Source organism: Heterodontus francisci, chromosome 19 (assembly GCF_036365525.1).
Source record: "Heterodontus francisci isolate sHetFra1 chromosome 19, sHetFra1.hap1, whole genome shotgun sequence".
Classification (NCBI taxonomy): domain Eukaryota; kingdom Metazoa; phylum Chordata; class Chondrichthyes; order Heterodontiformes; family Heterodontidae; genus Heterodontus; species Heterodontus francisci.
In genome coordinates this window covers 33342282-33356710 of record NC_090389.1, presented here as the reverse complement: position 1 = coordinate 33356710, position 14429 = coordinate 33342282, and the positions used below count along the sequence as shown (strand labels likewise).

The 14429-nt window shown below is 42.1% G+C and overlaps 1 protein-coding gene across 1 annotated transcript in view; it reads right to left on the bottom strand.

Annotated features, from left to right (window-relative positions):
• The window catches only part of chl1b (cell adhesion molecule L1-like b), a 689058-nt gene that overhangs the window by 32224 nt on the left and 642405 nt on the right, over nt 1-14429 (bottom strand). Inside the window, exons 24-26 of the mRNA XM_068052302.1 lie at nt 5410-5523; nt 4863-5024; nt 3084-3206 (exon numbers count right to left, since the gene is read on the bottom strand). Of these exons, the coding sequence (XP_067908403.1) occupies nt 3084-3206; nt 4863-5024; nt 5410-5523 (399 nt within the window). The remainder of the gene's footprint in view (nt 1-3083; nt 3207-4862; nt 5025-5409; nt 5524-14429) is intronic.

Genomic DNA, 14429 nt, shown 5'->3' with positions numbered 1-14429 from the left:
GTTTGCCCTGCAAATGAAGCCTGGGTGCCCTCTGATTCCCCATGCTCCTTTCCTGTTGCAAGTCCTCAGCGTCCTCATAGTCAGAGGAGGAATCCTGCTGATGTCTCTCCTCATCATGCCAGGCCTGCCCCTATTGAGTACATAGTTGTGTAGAACACAAGAAGCAGCAATGAAAGGAGCTACCCTTCCTGGCTCATAGTACGGGGCACCAACCAATCTATTCAGGCAGTGGAAGTGCATTTTCAGCATGCTGCTTGCCTGCTCCATGGTGGCTCTTGAAACTTTGTGGCTGGCGTTGTATCTTTCCTCTGTAGCAGTGCTGGGGTGTCTCACTGGTGTCAGGAGTCATGTCTGCAAGGGGTAGCCCTTGTCTCCAAGAAGCCACCCCTCCATCTGAGCCAGTTCAGTGAACAGCAATGGCAGCTGGGACTGGCGCAAAATGAAGGCATCATGGCAGCTGCCTAGACAGTGGTCACAGATTTGCATGACGTGTCTCCGGTGATCACATACCAGCTGTACGTAGATTGAGTGGAATCCTTTACTGTTAACGCAGCTGCTCGCCTGGTGGGACTCCTGATGGCCGCATGGGTGCAGTCTACGACCCCTTGCACCTGTGGGAATCCTGCGATGGAGCCGAAATCGATTGCCCTCTGGGCCTGGCTGTCAAGGTCCGTCCTGAAGTGAACATGGTCACCGGCCCTCCAATACAGGGCATCGGTGACCTCCCTGATGCAGTGGTGCACTGCTGACTGTGTGACCCCTACAAAGGTCTCCGGTGGGCCCCTGAAATGATGCAGAGGTGTAAATGTTAAGAGCCGCTGTCACTATGAGGGCCACAGGCATAGGATGTGCACCTAAGCCCATGGGCTGCATGTCTTCACTGAGCATGGCACAGAGATGTGTCACCCCCTCTCTCGATATCCATAGTCGCCTCTGACACTGGCGCTCAGACATCTGCAGGTATGTCATGCGGGACCAGTAGATGGACGGCGATCTGTAGTGGCGAGCTCTCCTTGGCTGCTGCTGCTCACGCCCTGGAACTTCTATGTGGGCTGCACCTGTCTGCTGGTTTGCCTGTGGTGCATATGGATCCTCACGAGAAGCAGATCAGACAATACAGGATGAACCATACCCATCTCCACATGACAAATAAAGTCATTTCCTTCACTTCTTTGGAGGTACCTAACAGGCATTCATGCCTCAACTGTGTGGCGTGGCATGGCATTGCCCATCTTAGCTCCCACTAAGATTGGCACAGCATGACCACATAAAGATTCTACCTGCTGCATCGATTGCCCCACCAGCCAGATAACCTTTAGACGCTTACCATTTCTGGCACCCTCCCCACACACAGAGTGATTAGAGTGCCATTGCCCCCTCACACACACAAACAAATAATGGCACAGAGCGGCCATCGTTTACGGAAGGAGAGTATGCAGTACCTCCCTTCATATCTGCAGAGCGGTGCTCCCAGTAATCTGATCTCCCCTCGTATCTCCCTACATGCCTCAAGAGTTGAGAGCACGGTAACAGTGTCAGTATGCAGAGTTGCGACCCTGGTAACAGCATCCTCCCCACCCCACCCCCCACCGACACCGCCCCTCCCTTCCATTATGCAGAGTTAAGACCCCGATATATCCAGACTTACCTGCACTGTTTGCGCTTTCTCCTACTTCAGCTGTCCCGCCGGGCTGTCTTATTCGTGAACGGGACGGCACATGACAGCCGCTCGTTCAACGAAAAATTCAGAAATGTGGAGTGAGAGGCAGCGGGATGCATAATCAGGCAAGGTAAATAGCGCTTTACATATCTTAATTGGGGTGCCGCCAGTGCCGGAAAAATGGGGTGGAACATACCAGGTGTCGAGGGTCCTGGCGGGCCTCTCCCGGATGTATTTTCCAGGCCCCCCCGCCATGACCCCCGATGTCAGAGGACTGGTAAAATTCAGCCCGTCGAGTTGGTTGCTATAGGAGAATTTCTCTGCCCTACAGGCTGGGGAACTTGCAGTTTCCAATCTAAATGAGGACGTAGCAATTTATATTAGAAACAATGGGCTGGATTTTAAGATCCTGCCGCCGATCTCGGCGGAGAGCTCAATGCCAAAGAGCTGCCGGGATCTCCCTCACGGTGGCTCATTTACATAGTCAGGGCGACCCGCATCGCCCCCCCCCCCATCCCAATCTTGTGGAGTGGGCGGGCTGTCCGTCTCCAGCAATGGCGTCAGTAGTATTCCTTCAAAATTTATCCAAAAAATTTCTAACACCCCTTTCCCACCCCCCAATAACAATTACATTAACTATTTGCTCTTCCGCCCCACAACCCCAAGACACTTACCATTTAAATCTGACTTTTCCCCCCAAAACTGCACAAAGTTTAAAGTTCACCACTTTCCTCCATCCCCTGCACCCATTATGTTTATTTGACCCCATCCTCCCCGCATTGAAAATCTTAACACCACCCCTTCCCCACCAGTGTCATGCCGGCTTTCCCCAAATGTGGATTTGAAGGTGTGGGAGTGCCAGCCGCTGCACCGAGGATCATGGCGGGCCTGGAAGATTTCAGGTAAGTTTATTTAAATTTATTCATGCCATTCATTTACATATTGAAATGCTGTTCCCGTCGCCCGATGGCAGGGGGTGCTGTCACGGAGCCTCGCTGCCTCTGGGAGGATCGGGCCAGGCCCTCATGGCATTAGCCTGCATGGTGGACCGCTGCCGGACTCATCATCCGGCCCTCTCCACCACGGAGTTCAACGTTGTTGGCTTGGTAAAATCCAGTCCAATGATACAGGAAGTTTGCACAGACATATACTTTAAATATATGTGTGTTATATTACAGCAAACACAGAATATAATTATACCAGATTTCAATGAGAGCTTATTTTATTAGGAAATTATAAAAAAAAATGCATGCCTTACCACCAGGAACAATTTTTAGACCTGTCTTGATTATGCTATTTTGACATTTTCTTTCCTGTTGTACCTTGTATTCTATCAAAACCAACATTCTCTATTTCAATATGCATTTATATACAGTGATCATATACATTCTCATATGCTACATGATTAAACTTCAGTACATACCAGAATATTTTCCACCTTTGTTTCGCTTTATGAAGCAAGCAATCAGTAAAATCAAGGTAAGGAGAGCAACAGCACACATCAGGCCAATAAACCATCCTTGAGTAGATATTCCTCCGTGAATCCCTGCATATGCTGTTGTAGGTCACATAATTAATCATTAAGAAAAGCAGCAATTAGTAAAATTAAGTTATCTTTTTAACCATCAGAAAGAAAGATATAGTACAAGATAAATTGTTACAACTTTATACAATCGATACACCATACATCACTTTTACTCATGCACCTTATCTAAATGTCAAGAATGTTACATTTTGAGATATTCAATCTTGCTTTACTAGAAATGTATTATTTATTTTATAATATATGCAAGGCATGTCTCACCTGGTAATGAGCTGCAAGAAAAAAATCTTATGCTTCAGTTGTGTGATGTTATACCCTTGAACTTGGATTTGTTAGAAAGAACACTTCTCATTGATATCACTTGGCACAATGCATGTATGAAAGTACTGAGTCAAAATGTGCCATAAAAGCCTAGTACAATTTTTAATTTCCTAAAAGCACATAACTTGTATATATTATAACAAAATAACCTAACTACTAAGAAAGATTGAAAACTTTTATGTTATTCTGAGCTCTTTGTGTTATACTGTTTTATGAAATTCTATGATTCTACATCAGGACACTGTATTTGCATCAGGAGTTCTGATGCCAATCAACTCTTGGCTGTGTCCCTGTCTCATAAACTCCATTTTAGGGATCCGTGAAGCTACATAGGAACTGAACAAAGCAACCTGTCATAGTTATGTCCTGAAAACACAATTATGGGTAACACTGTGTAATAGCCATTTCTTCTTTATTAGATAAAAATTTAAGCAAATTGTTCTTGACATCTGCTGTACAAATACATCAAATTATTCAGGGAATTGAGAATAGTTTTGTGAAATTCAAAAAGAACCCTAAATTACCAGTGTGTGCATGGATTCTGATTAAGCTGATTCATTCACTGTTATCGCATCATGTATGATTTTGGCTTGAAATACCAGTCATGAGTGCATTATAAAGCACGGTAATAAGAGCCAGTTAAGCAAGGGGGAAAGCATCAGGAGCCCATGCAAAAACAATGCTAATGAACTGAGAAAAAAAGCAAGTTGAACTATCAGCAGAGCAGCAAAGCACTAATATACAAAGAATCCCAAAGGACTGAACATTACATGCATACTGGTCCAATATAACACAATTTCTATAGATTACAGCATCCAGATGTGTTTTGCTGTGACTTATTCTGAACCATTTTTTTATTTTTATAATCTTAGAAAAATACTTTTTCATATCAACAATACTTTTGAACACAAATTATGTTTCTTTCAGTGGCGGAGCATAGGCTACTTTGGAAGGTGGTGGGGTGGGGTGGGAGGGGAGCAGGGTGGGTTGTCGAACTTGAAATTTGGCCAAATTGGCAGGACATGATACCAAGGTGGTAACTGGGGAATATTCCCATACCTCATCTCAAGGCTGAGCCAGGAACTGCACTGACTTGCTGGCCAAGCCTGAAGGCTGAAGACAGGTGACAGAGATTCCTGGAAGTGAAATGGAGGCAGTCCTTCAAAGGCAAAGTGGCTGACCTCAAGGTAATTGGGGGGGGGGGCAGTGATGATCCATCCCAACACCCTCCCCCCCGCCCCACTGCCCAGTCCCTCGAGCTCCGCCACTGGTTCTTTCAGTTTTTTTTAATGTATGAAACATGTGTTCACTAGATTTTAAATGGGACCAGTGCCTCACCTTTTCCCCTTGTTTCTATAACATCTTCAAAAATGCTAGTGTTATCAAACCAGTTCTTAGCCATAAGACGGATTGTATATTCCGTTCCAGGTTCTAGCCCCTCTAAGATGTGGAAATTTTGTGAAATATTTACTGCGTCTGAAATCTTCCATTTACCTTTACCTATGGAAATTGCATTAAGAAAATTAACTCCAACATATTGGTTGGGATTTTAATCCCAAAACAACTCAAGCATAATTAGATTCAATTATAAAAGTTATGCCACATTTATCACTATACCTTTTATTTCTTAAAAGGTCACCATGGAAATAGGTCATTGGAACCTACATAATAATACAAATTATACAACGACAATACAATTTGGTATTTACAATAAAAAAAGTTGCCTATAGCAGCAGCTATTTTGAGACTGAGTTATAAAGAAATTAACTGCATTGATCTGCGTCATTAATCATAGTTAGTGGGGCTAGTGGAATAGGTATGTTAACAGGCCCATTGGGGATTTTGTTACAATTTCTGCAAGAATTAGAGAGCGAGAACAGCTTACGGTTATTCATGTATGCAACATAAAATTCAGAAGCTGCATGTCCCATTCCTGGAATCCAGCTGATGTTTGCATATGTTGCACTTACAGAAGAACTGATGTTCAGCAAGACTGGAACTACTGAATAAGTAACAAGACAAGCAATATCGCATTAATGCAGCACTGTTATTCGCAGATACAGGGAAGTAAAAAGGACAGTTAGATTACAAATTTGCCAACAGCATGCACACTGCAGGGTTTGTAATTAAAGATCAGTTAAAGTAATGCTGGGGGAACTGTTGGCTGCTAATTAAATTCTAGTCTGCAAATCAGCCATAGGTGCATGTTTGTCATGGCATGTATATTAATTTCAAACCCTGACATACGGCAGGATGGAACAAAGAAATAAATATGAGCCGAAAACAATAAATGTTCCATGTTTGCATATTAGCTTTAAATGCTGGTCTTCAAAGAGACTGATAAGAAGAGTGAGAAATGCATGTTGTTAAGTTGCTAATTGATATAAGATCCAATTCAAATAATTTCATTTGAAATGCTGAAGCAGCAGAGCAGCTAACTCTACAATGTTCCATTCTGCAGTAAGGTAGCAGCATACAGTAAAAGAAAAAACTGTCATGTTCATCTTATTAGTTAGTCAGTTGAGAAAAGATTTTGCTAAGCCCAAAGGATACAGATCAAGACAAATTGGTAAAAGTAAGAAGTAATTGAATAAGAAGCAGTCTGTATAGGCAAAATTGTAGAAACATACAATGTATTTATCCGTCAGTATTACAAAACTATTACTGGAATAATGTTTGATATTACCATGTTTTTCACTTAGGGCTTTGCAGAACTACCATTAGATGCTCCACAGAGGAAGAATTTCATGAGCACAAGGAAATGATTGCTGATAGAAGTGCAATGTAAGCAGTAGTTTAGTCTAAGCAATGACTCCTCAATAACAAAAAAAGCCAAGCTTATTGTTGTCTGGTATCTCAGCCTTCAAAACAATTCAAGGTCATCTTAAAATGACGATGTTAAACACAAGAGCAGAATGTTGATAAATGGTTCATTCTCTGTTTCAATGGCATATCTCTTATCTACTTATATCACATGGGCTACAGGGAATCAACTCGATCTCTTCCCAAGGTGTGAGAGATCCCACACTCATGGGTTATAGCTACATGTGAATGAGTTACAGAGCTTTTCCACACAAGTAAATGGACTGTTAGAATCTACTACTGCCTGGAGCAAAATTGTACTCGTTTGCAAGCATTTTTAGCCCACATTTTTTGGGAGAAAGGATGATTACTTTACATTTTACTGCCTATATAATAGTTTTATTTTCACTGGTGTAAAAAACGTCAGAGACTGAAAATACCACCATGGCTCATTGAATACAATCCCCTATCAGATGGGTACAATCTACATGTATTTCTGTGACAAATGACACAAAGCGAGTACATTTGAAAAGTGTTGAAAATGGCAAATTTTCAGTTTTGAATATGGTAATTTTTTAATAAAAAGAATGCCCATTTATATGACATTTGATTGTGTATTTTGCATGTCCTAGCTTGAAAAGGCAGACATCATCATCGCAGGTAGTATTCCTTTACTGTGCCCCCTATGGCAAATCTCAACCATGGGAGCAGATGTAGACACGGCAGGGAGAACTTTACAAATCTCAATATGCTAATTGCCTCCAGAAAAAAAAACTTTGCTACTTGAAACAGTTTCCTATGACATAGCACTTCGAATTTTGTGTTGTTGAAATTTAATATATTATGCAACCGAATATGAAATACCTATAGAAGACAGAGAATCATTGGCAACTAGGGTAAGGGAAGTAGTTGGAATAGAGAAAGTGGAGGAGAATCCTGAAAAATAAAGCACAGAGACAGACACATGTGAATTTACAGAACTTTCAACAGGTACTGGGAAAGAACACAAAGGGAACAACTACTTGAACAATATACATTGCAATACTCTTCTATTGTGTAAAACTGCAAATAAACATATAAAATGGTGTTAATCTTTCAATGTTATTTAAGCAATTGAGAACAGAACAAGCTATTAATAGTTTGGGTTAGAGCTTTCTGGTGCCTACACACACAAACATTGGGCTAAATTTTCACTTTGGTGCTCACATATTTTGGTCTCCAGGCCATCACTATATTTAATGCATTTGCTCACAATGTTTACTTCTCCCATTAATAACAACTATTTAGTACCAGGATTCCATTTTTTTTCTGCTAGAAAAAAATGCCATCTTCAGGTCAGGTGCTGATATATAAAGACTCCAGTTGAAAGTCTGTATCATTGCAATGTAAAGCTCCAGTCATTTCAAAGCAAACTGCTAACTCTATCACAATGCGCATTTTCTCAAATGCTGGGATTTCAAAGCAAACAGGGAAAAGATGAAACACTTGTATAGTGTCATAATCTACTGGTTATTTCTCTGCCACTGTACTTTAGGAGTTAAAAACAGCTTCATGCATAGGAAAACACGTCTTTATCTATTATTATACAACAGTTGCAGGATTAGTTGGTTTGGTGTGCCTGGCATTCGAGGGAGGGCCAATTCTATGAGTCAAATGCAAACATTTTGTGAGATCAATTTGAAATATATATGTGATTGTCAGTTCTTTTTTGGACTCAGAGAGTTATTTTAAATTTATAGTAAAAACAGAAAATTCTGGAAATACTCAGCGGGTCAGGTAGCATCTGTAAAGAGAGAGACAGAGTTAACGATTCAGGTCGATAAACTTTCATCAGAAAAAGTTAGACAGCATGCATGTGGCGACTGATGCATTAGTGTGGTTCCCCTCCTCTTCCCTTTCAGCATTCCGAAAGGACCATATCCTCTGCAACACATTGGTCCACTCCTCTATCATGCCCCACTACCCCTCCCCTTTCCACAGCACCTTCACATGCAACTGCAGGAGCTGCAACACCTGCCATTTTACCTCCTCCCTTCCCACCATCCAGGATCCCTTCCAGGTGAAACAGCAATGTACTGCTACCTTTTTCAATTTAGTATATTGTATTCATTGCTCCTGATGCAGTCTTTTCTACATTGGGGAGACCAAATACAGATTGGGTGATCGTTTTGCTGAAGTTGATTGTTTTGCAGAACATCTCCAGTCAGTCCAAAGTAGAACCCCAAATTTTCAGTCACTTGTCATTTTGATTTTCCACCTCATTCCCCCTCTGACCTTTCTGTCCTCGGCCTCCTACACTGTTCAAATGAAGCTCAATGGAAGCTTGAGGAACAAAATTTCATCTTCTAATTAAGCATTTTACAGTCGTCTGAACTCGACATTTAGTTCAACAATTTCAGATTGTAATCTCAGCCCCCTTTTTTCAAAATGGCAGCTATTGGTGATGATTCTGCTTACTCACAGTTGGGAGTGGCCCTGGGAATCCTCAACATTGACTCTGGACACCATGAAGATTCATGGTATCAGGTCAAACGTGGGCAAGGAAACCCCCTACTGATTACCACCTCCTGATGAATCAGTGCTCCTCATGTTGAACATCACTTGGAAGAATTACTGAGGGTATCAAGGGCACAGAATGTACTCTGGATGGGGGACTTCAATGTCCATCACCAAGAGTGGCTCAGTAGACCACTAACTGATGAGCTGGCCGAGTCCTGAACAACATATCTGAAGGCATTAGATACAGCAAAGGCTACGGGCCCTGACAACATTCTGGCTATAGTACTGAAGACATGTGTTCTAGAACTATAGAGGCGGCACAGTGGCACAGTGGTTAGCACCGCAGCCTCACAGCTCCAGCGACCCGGGTTCAATTCTGGGTACTGCCTGTGTGGAGTTTGCAAGTTCTCCCTGTGTCTGCGTGGGTTTCCTCCGGGTGCTCCGGTTTCCTCCCACATGCCAAAGACTTGCTGGTTAATAGGTTAATTGGCCATTATAAATTGCCCTAGTTTAGGTAGGTGGTAGGGAAATATAGGGACAGGTGGGGATGTGGTAGGAATATGGAATTAGTGTAGGATTAGTATAAATGGGTGGTTGATGGTCAGCACAGACTCGGTGGGCCGAAGGGCCTGTTTCAGTGCTGTAGCTCGAAAACTAAAAAAAAACTAGCCATGCCCCTAGCCAAACTGTTCCAGTATAGCTACAACACTGGCATTCTACCCAACAACATGTAAATTGCATACATATGTCTTTTCCACAAAGAGGAGGACCAATCCAAACTGGCTAATTACAGGCCCATCGACTCTCAATCAGCAGCAAAGTGATGGAAGGTGTCACTGACAGTGCTAACAAGCAGCACTTAGTCAGTAATAACCTGCTTACCGATGCTCAGTTTGGCTTCCACAAGGTTAACTCGGCTCCAGACTTCATTACAGCCTTGGCTCCAACATGGATAAAAGAGGTGAATTCCAGGGGTGAGGTGAGAGTGACTGTCCTTGATATCAAGGCAATATTTCACTGAGTGTGGCATTAAGGAGCCTTAACAAAATTGAAGTCAGTGGGAATTAGGGAAACACTCCACCGGAGTCATGTCTAGCACAAAAGAAGATGGTTGCGTGTGTTGGAGGCCAATCATCTTGGCTGCAGAACATAAGAACTAGGAGCAGGAGTAGGCAATTCAGCCCCTTGAGCCTGCTCCGAAATTCAATACGATCATGGCTGATCTCATCTTGGCCTCAACTCCACTTTCCTGCCTGTTCTCCATAACCCTTCAACCCATTTCTAATGAAAAATCTGTCTATCTCCTTCTTAAATTTACCCAATATCCCAGCATCCACTGAACTCTGGGGTAGTGAATTCCACAGATTCATGACCCTTTGAGAGAAGTAATTTCTCCTCATCTCTGTTCTAATTGTGCTACCGCTTATCCTAAAACTATGACCTAGATTGCCCCACAAGAGGAAACATCCTCTCTACGTCTACTTTGTCAATCCCCTTAATCATCTTATATACCTCAATTAGATCTCCTCTCATTCTTTTAAAATCCAGAGAGTAAAGGCCTAAACTGCTCAATCTGTCTTCATAAGACATTGTTGCAGGAGATCCTCAGGGTAATGTTCTGGACCCAAACATTTTTAGCTGCTTCATCAAAGACCTTCCCTCCAACATAAGGTCAGAAGTGGGGATGATTGCACAGTGTTCAGTACCATTTGCAACTACTCAGATACTGAAGCTATCTGGGCCTGCATGCAGCAAGACCTGGGCAAGATTCAAGCTTGGGCTGATAAATGGCAAGTGCCATACAAGGGCCAGGCAATGACAATCTCCAACAAGAGGCAATTTAAACATCTCCCCTTGATTCTCCTTAGCATTTCCATTGTTGAATCCCTGACCATCACACCATCCAAGACAAAGCAACCCACATGATTGGCACCCCATCCACTACCTTGAACATTCACTCCCTCCACCACCAGCACACAGTGGCAGCAGTGTGGACCATATACAAGATGCACTGCAGCAACTCACCAAGGCTTCTTCGACAGCACCTTCCAAACCCACAATCTCCACCACCGAGAAGGACAGGGCAGCAGGTGCAAGGGAACACCACCACCTGCAAGTTTCCTTCCAAGTCACACAGAATCCTGACTCGTAAATATATCGATGTTCCTTCACTGTCATGAGATCAAAATCCTGGAACTCCATCCCTAACAGCACTGTGGATGTACCTACACCACATGGACTGCAGCACTTCAAGAAGGCAGCTCACCATCACCTTCTCAAGGGCAATTAGGAATGGGCAATAAAGTCTGGCTTTGCCAGTGATGCTCACATTCCACAAATGAATGAAAACAAATTGACACCTCCTTTAGACCCATCTTTTGTTTCTTTACTTGTCCCAGTACCATCTCCTTTTCCCTTGCACCATGATCCCTCATGCCATGTAATCCCTTCTGCCTTCCATCCTATCACAGATCTTTGCTTTTGTTCTCTCCCACCTGTTCCCTGTCCCTGTAACTGTTCAGAGGCTGTTATATCTCTAATTTTTCCAGTTCAGATGAAAGGTCATCAACCCGAAGGACTGCATTTTAAAGCCCCTCTGCTATTGGGAACGTTGGCAGGGGGGCAATGAAGATCGGTGCGGTGGAGGCCCACCGACCCCGACAGCGACAGGCCCCGTGCCAGTCTCGGCGATGGTGGTCGCTTCCTTAATTACCGCACCGATCTTCATTCGGGCGGCCGACAATGCCATGCCTTCGAATCCCCTTTCGGGGAAACGTGGCACGACACCTGTGGGGAGGGGGAAGGAGGATTTTTTTCTGTGTGGGGGCAGGAATGGGGTGACATCGCTATGGATTGGTGGGGGGGGGTGATGGGAAGGGGTAAAGGGCAAAGGTGCAGAACTTTGGTGGGGGTAGTCAAATTCTTTAAAAGAAAATTCCCGGTGGGGGTGGTGGGGAAAGGGCAGGAATGTTTTGAAATGCCATTTGGGGGTGGGGGGTGAAAATGACTTTAATGGTAATTTAAAACATTTTTTTGGTCATTGAACTTACCTGGCCCTTTAATTTTAAAATCTCCATTAAGGGACGTTGCCTGCGATGGCTTGCCCGCCTCCTCCATGTGATTGCGGGGAACAGGCGCTGCAGCCATGTAAATAAGCCGCCGCGTTTCAAATTACGGCGGCTCCGTGACGCGGTGCCCGTGTGGGCAGGGTGCATATTTTTACGCCTGCCATCTACTTTGACGGCGGGGGCTCTTAAATTGCAGCCTGAAATGTTCGTTAACTCTGTTTCCCTCTCCACAGGTGGTGTTTGACCTGCCAAGTATTTCCAGCATTTTCTGTTTTTATTCCAGCATCTTCAGTATTTTGCTTTTTTATTCATTATTTAAATTTGCCTGCTCCTAGTCCTCATTGGAAAGTCCTAATTTTTCAGCCTGTCATGTTAAAATTAGAGAGTTATTCTGAAGCCTTCACAGAGAGATAGTCAGGCCAGGGAGCTTTCATAAACAATGAGAAAAAAAGAATATTATGTACATTATGAGGGTAGAATGTCTCTTAACCACCCAAGTTATAATCTGAAATTAATAGAATGAAGATCAGGTGGATTCTATGAAGGGGAGTCAATCTAACCATGCATTGAAGATGGAAATCTATCCATGGTTTTGCAAAGTCCTCACAGTTATTTACTATTTTCTATTTATTTCGGAAGATAGTTAAGCTTAAAAACTGCAGCAAATTCAATAGTGCATCACGGCTGTTGTTCACTTAATCTTCGCTATATACTAAATTTTATTAAAACCAAGTCACAGTCAGGTGAAATATTATTCTGCCATCTACTAAAATTGAGGAACATCATGTGAGAACACGCGATGGACCCAATTAGCTGAAACAAATTTATCTAGATATCCAGACAAGAAAAATTACTATTTGGGAGTCAGGGAACAAGGGTGAGAGTGAAAGTAGACTGAGTTGAGAAAGAAAGAAAAGAAAAAGATGGCACAAAGATTAATCAATTTTTTAATGACTGCTTTATACTTTGCACCCATCATTCTATTTCACTTCAGCAGACTCTTTGTCCTGCAGTGAAGTCACAGTGAAGCAACCAAATTAATAAAACTACCCTCAATTGCAAAGCCTTGTTTCTGCTTGATTGCACTTGTTTTTCCGGTGCAATTCAACAAATATCGGCGTAACTGGGGCAAGAGATCGCAGGTTTTAAGCACAAATTGTATTTAATACAACTTTGCTTCTGCAATCTTCTGCGCTAGCTAGAAGCAGGCTGTGAATTAATCACCATCGAACGTTTCTGCTAACTGTGCTCATTTGCTGGCCTTTGAGGCGACTCCAGCAATTAAGCTGGATCTTTTGGATGCGAGGACACCAGCAGTGTGTTTTGAAAGGTTTTGAATTATTTTTTTTCTTTAAATTTTCTAGGTGACTGACTTCTGTATCCCAATCTAACTAGAAAGTATTTTTTATTTTTTTAAAACTCAATTTTCAGTCATTTAAAATTGGGTTACTCACAGGTGATTGACACTGTGATTTAAAATGATATTTTTTGATAAACACATTTCCACCTGTATTAATCAAACTTCACAAAGTTCCAACTTCTTAAGTACATCAAGGAATATGTTTATGAGCAAAATTTTTAATAAAATAGTTTTTAAAATGCTTCCCAATTGTACTGGCAGATGTTGTGTTCATCGATATGCAAGTAAGTTTGAGCAGAAACTTGGGGAAAGAAAAACACTTTCAAAATAGGGACAAATTTGCGTGTAATTTGTGCTGGGTTCGTCAATAGCAGCCAAAGCAGAACCTCTACCCCATTCATTTTGTCCAAAATTAAGTCAAAATCATACATGATTTAGCACTGGATGAAATTCAAGTATTACCAAAAATCTTTGTACCATGAATTCTGTAGCATTTGTGTATAAATCGTTCTTACTTTACGGATGCCAATTTTGTTAGAAAGAAAACAATAACAATCACCAGCAACGTACAAGCCATACAATACAAAGAGATATGAGAACCCAAAACTTACACCAGATGGAACAGCGATCATGTGCATATTTAATCACTGTTAACGAGCCAGATATTGCTGCAATGGTGTCTTTTTTTGATGAACACGTCAATTGGACTTTATCGCTCACCACTTACATCGCATTTTATTTGAGTCGCGGAATTGCTGGATTTTTAAAAATGAATTAATAGCAGTGAGCTATGTTAATGTGTTTTTCTAATGACGTGACTTGCCAATTTCTAGCTCAATACCTTTTAGTAATAATTGGAAACAATAATCATTTGCCTTCACTTGTCAATTGCTTAGTGTTACCTGAAACAAATCATCTCTAATTTTAGTGAATGTTAGTAGTTGCTAGTTATGCTATTTAAACTATATTTGTATTCCATCAGCTGTCTTCTTTGTGGGTAGGGGAAAGTAATCTTTTGAAAGAAAAGAAAGCAAAAATATATTTTAAAAAACACTAATTGATAAAAATGCACTGATTTTTCTGTGAAACAATGCTGTTTTCAGAATCAGCAAGCATTAGACCGTCACTGCTAAATTCTATAGAACTGCAGGAAATCTCTAGTTGTGGAGTCTCTAA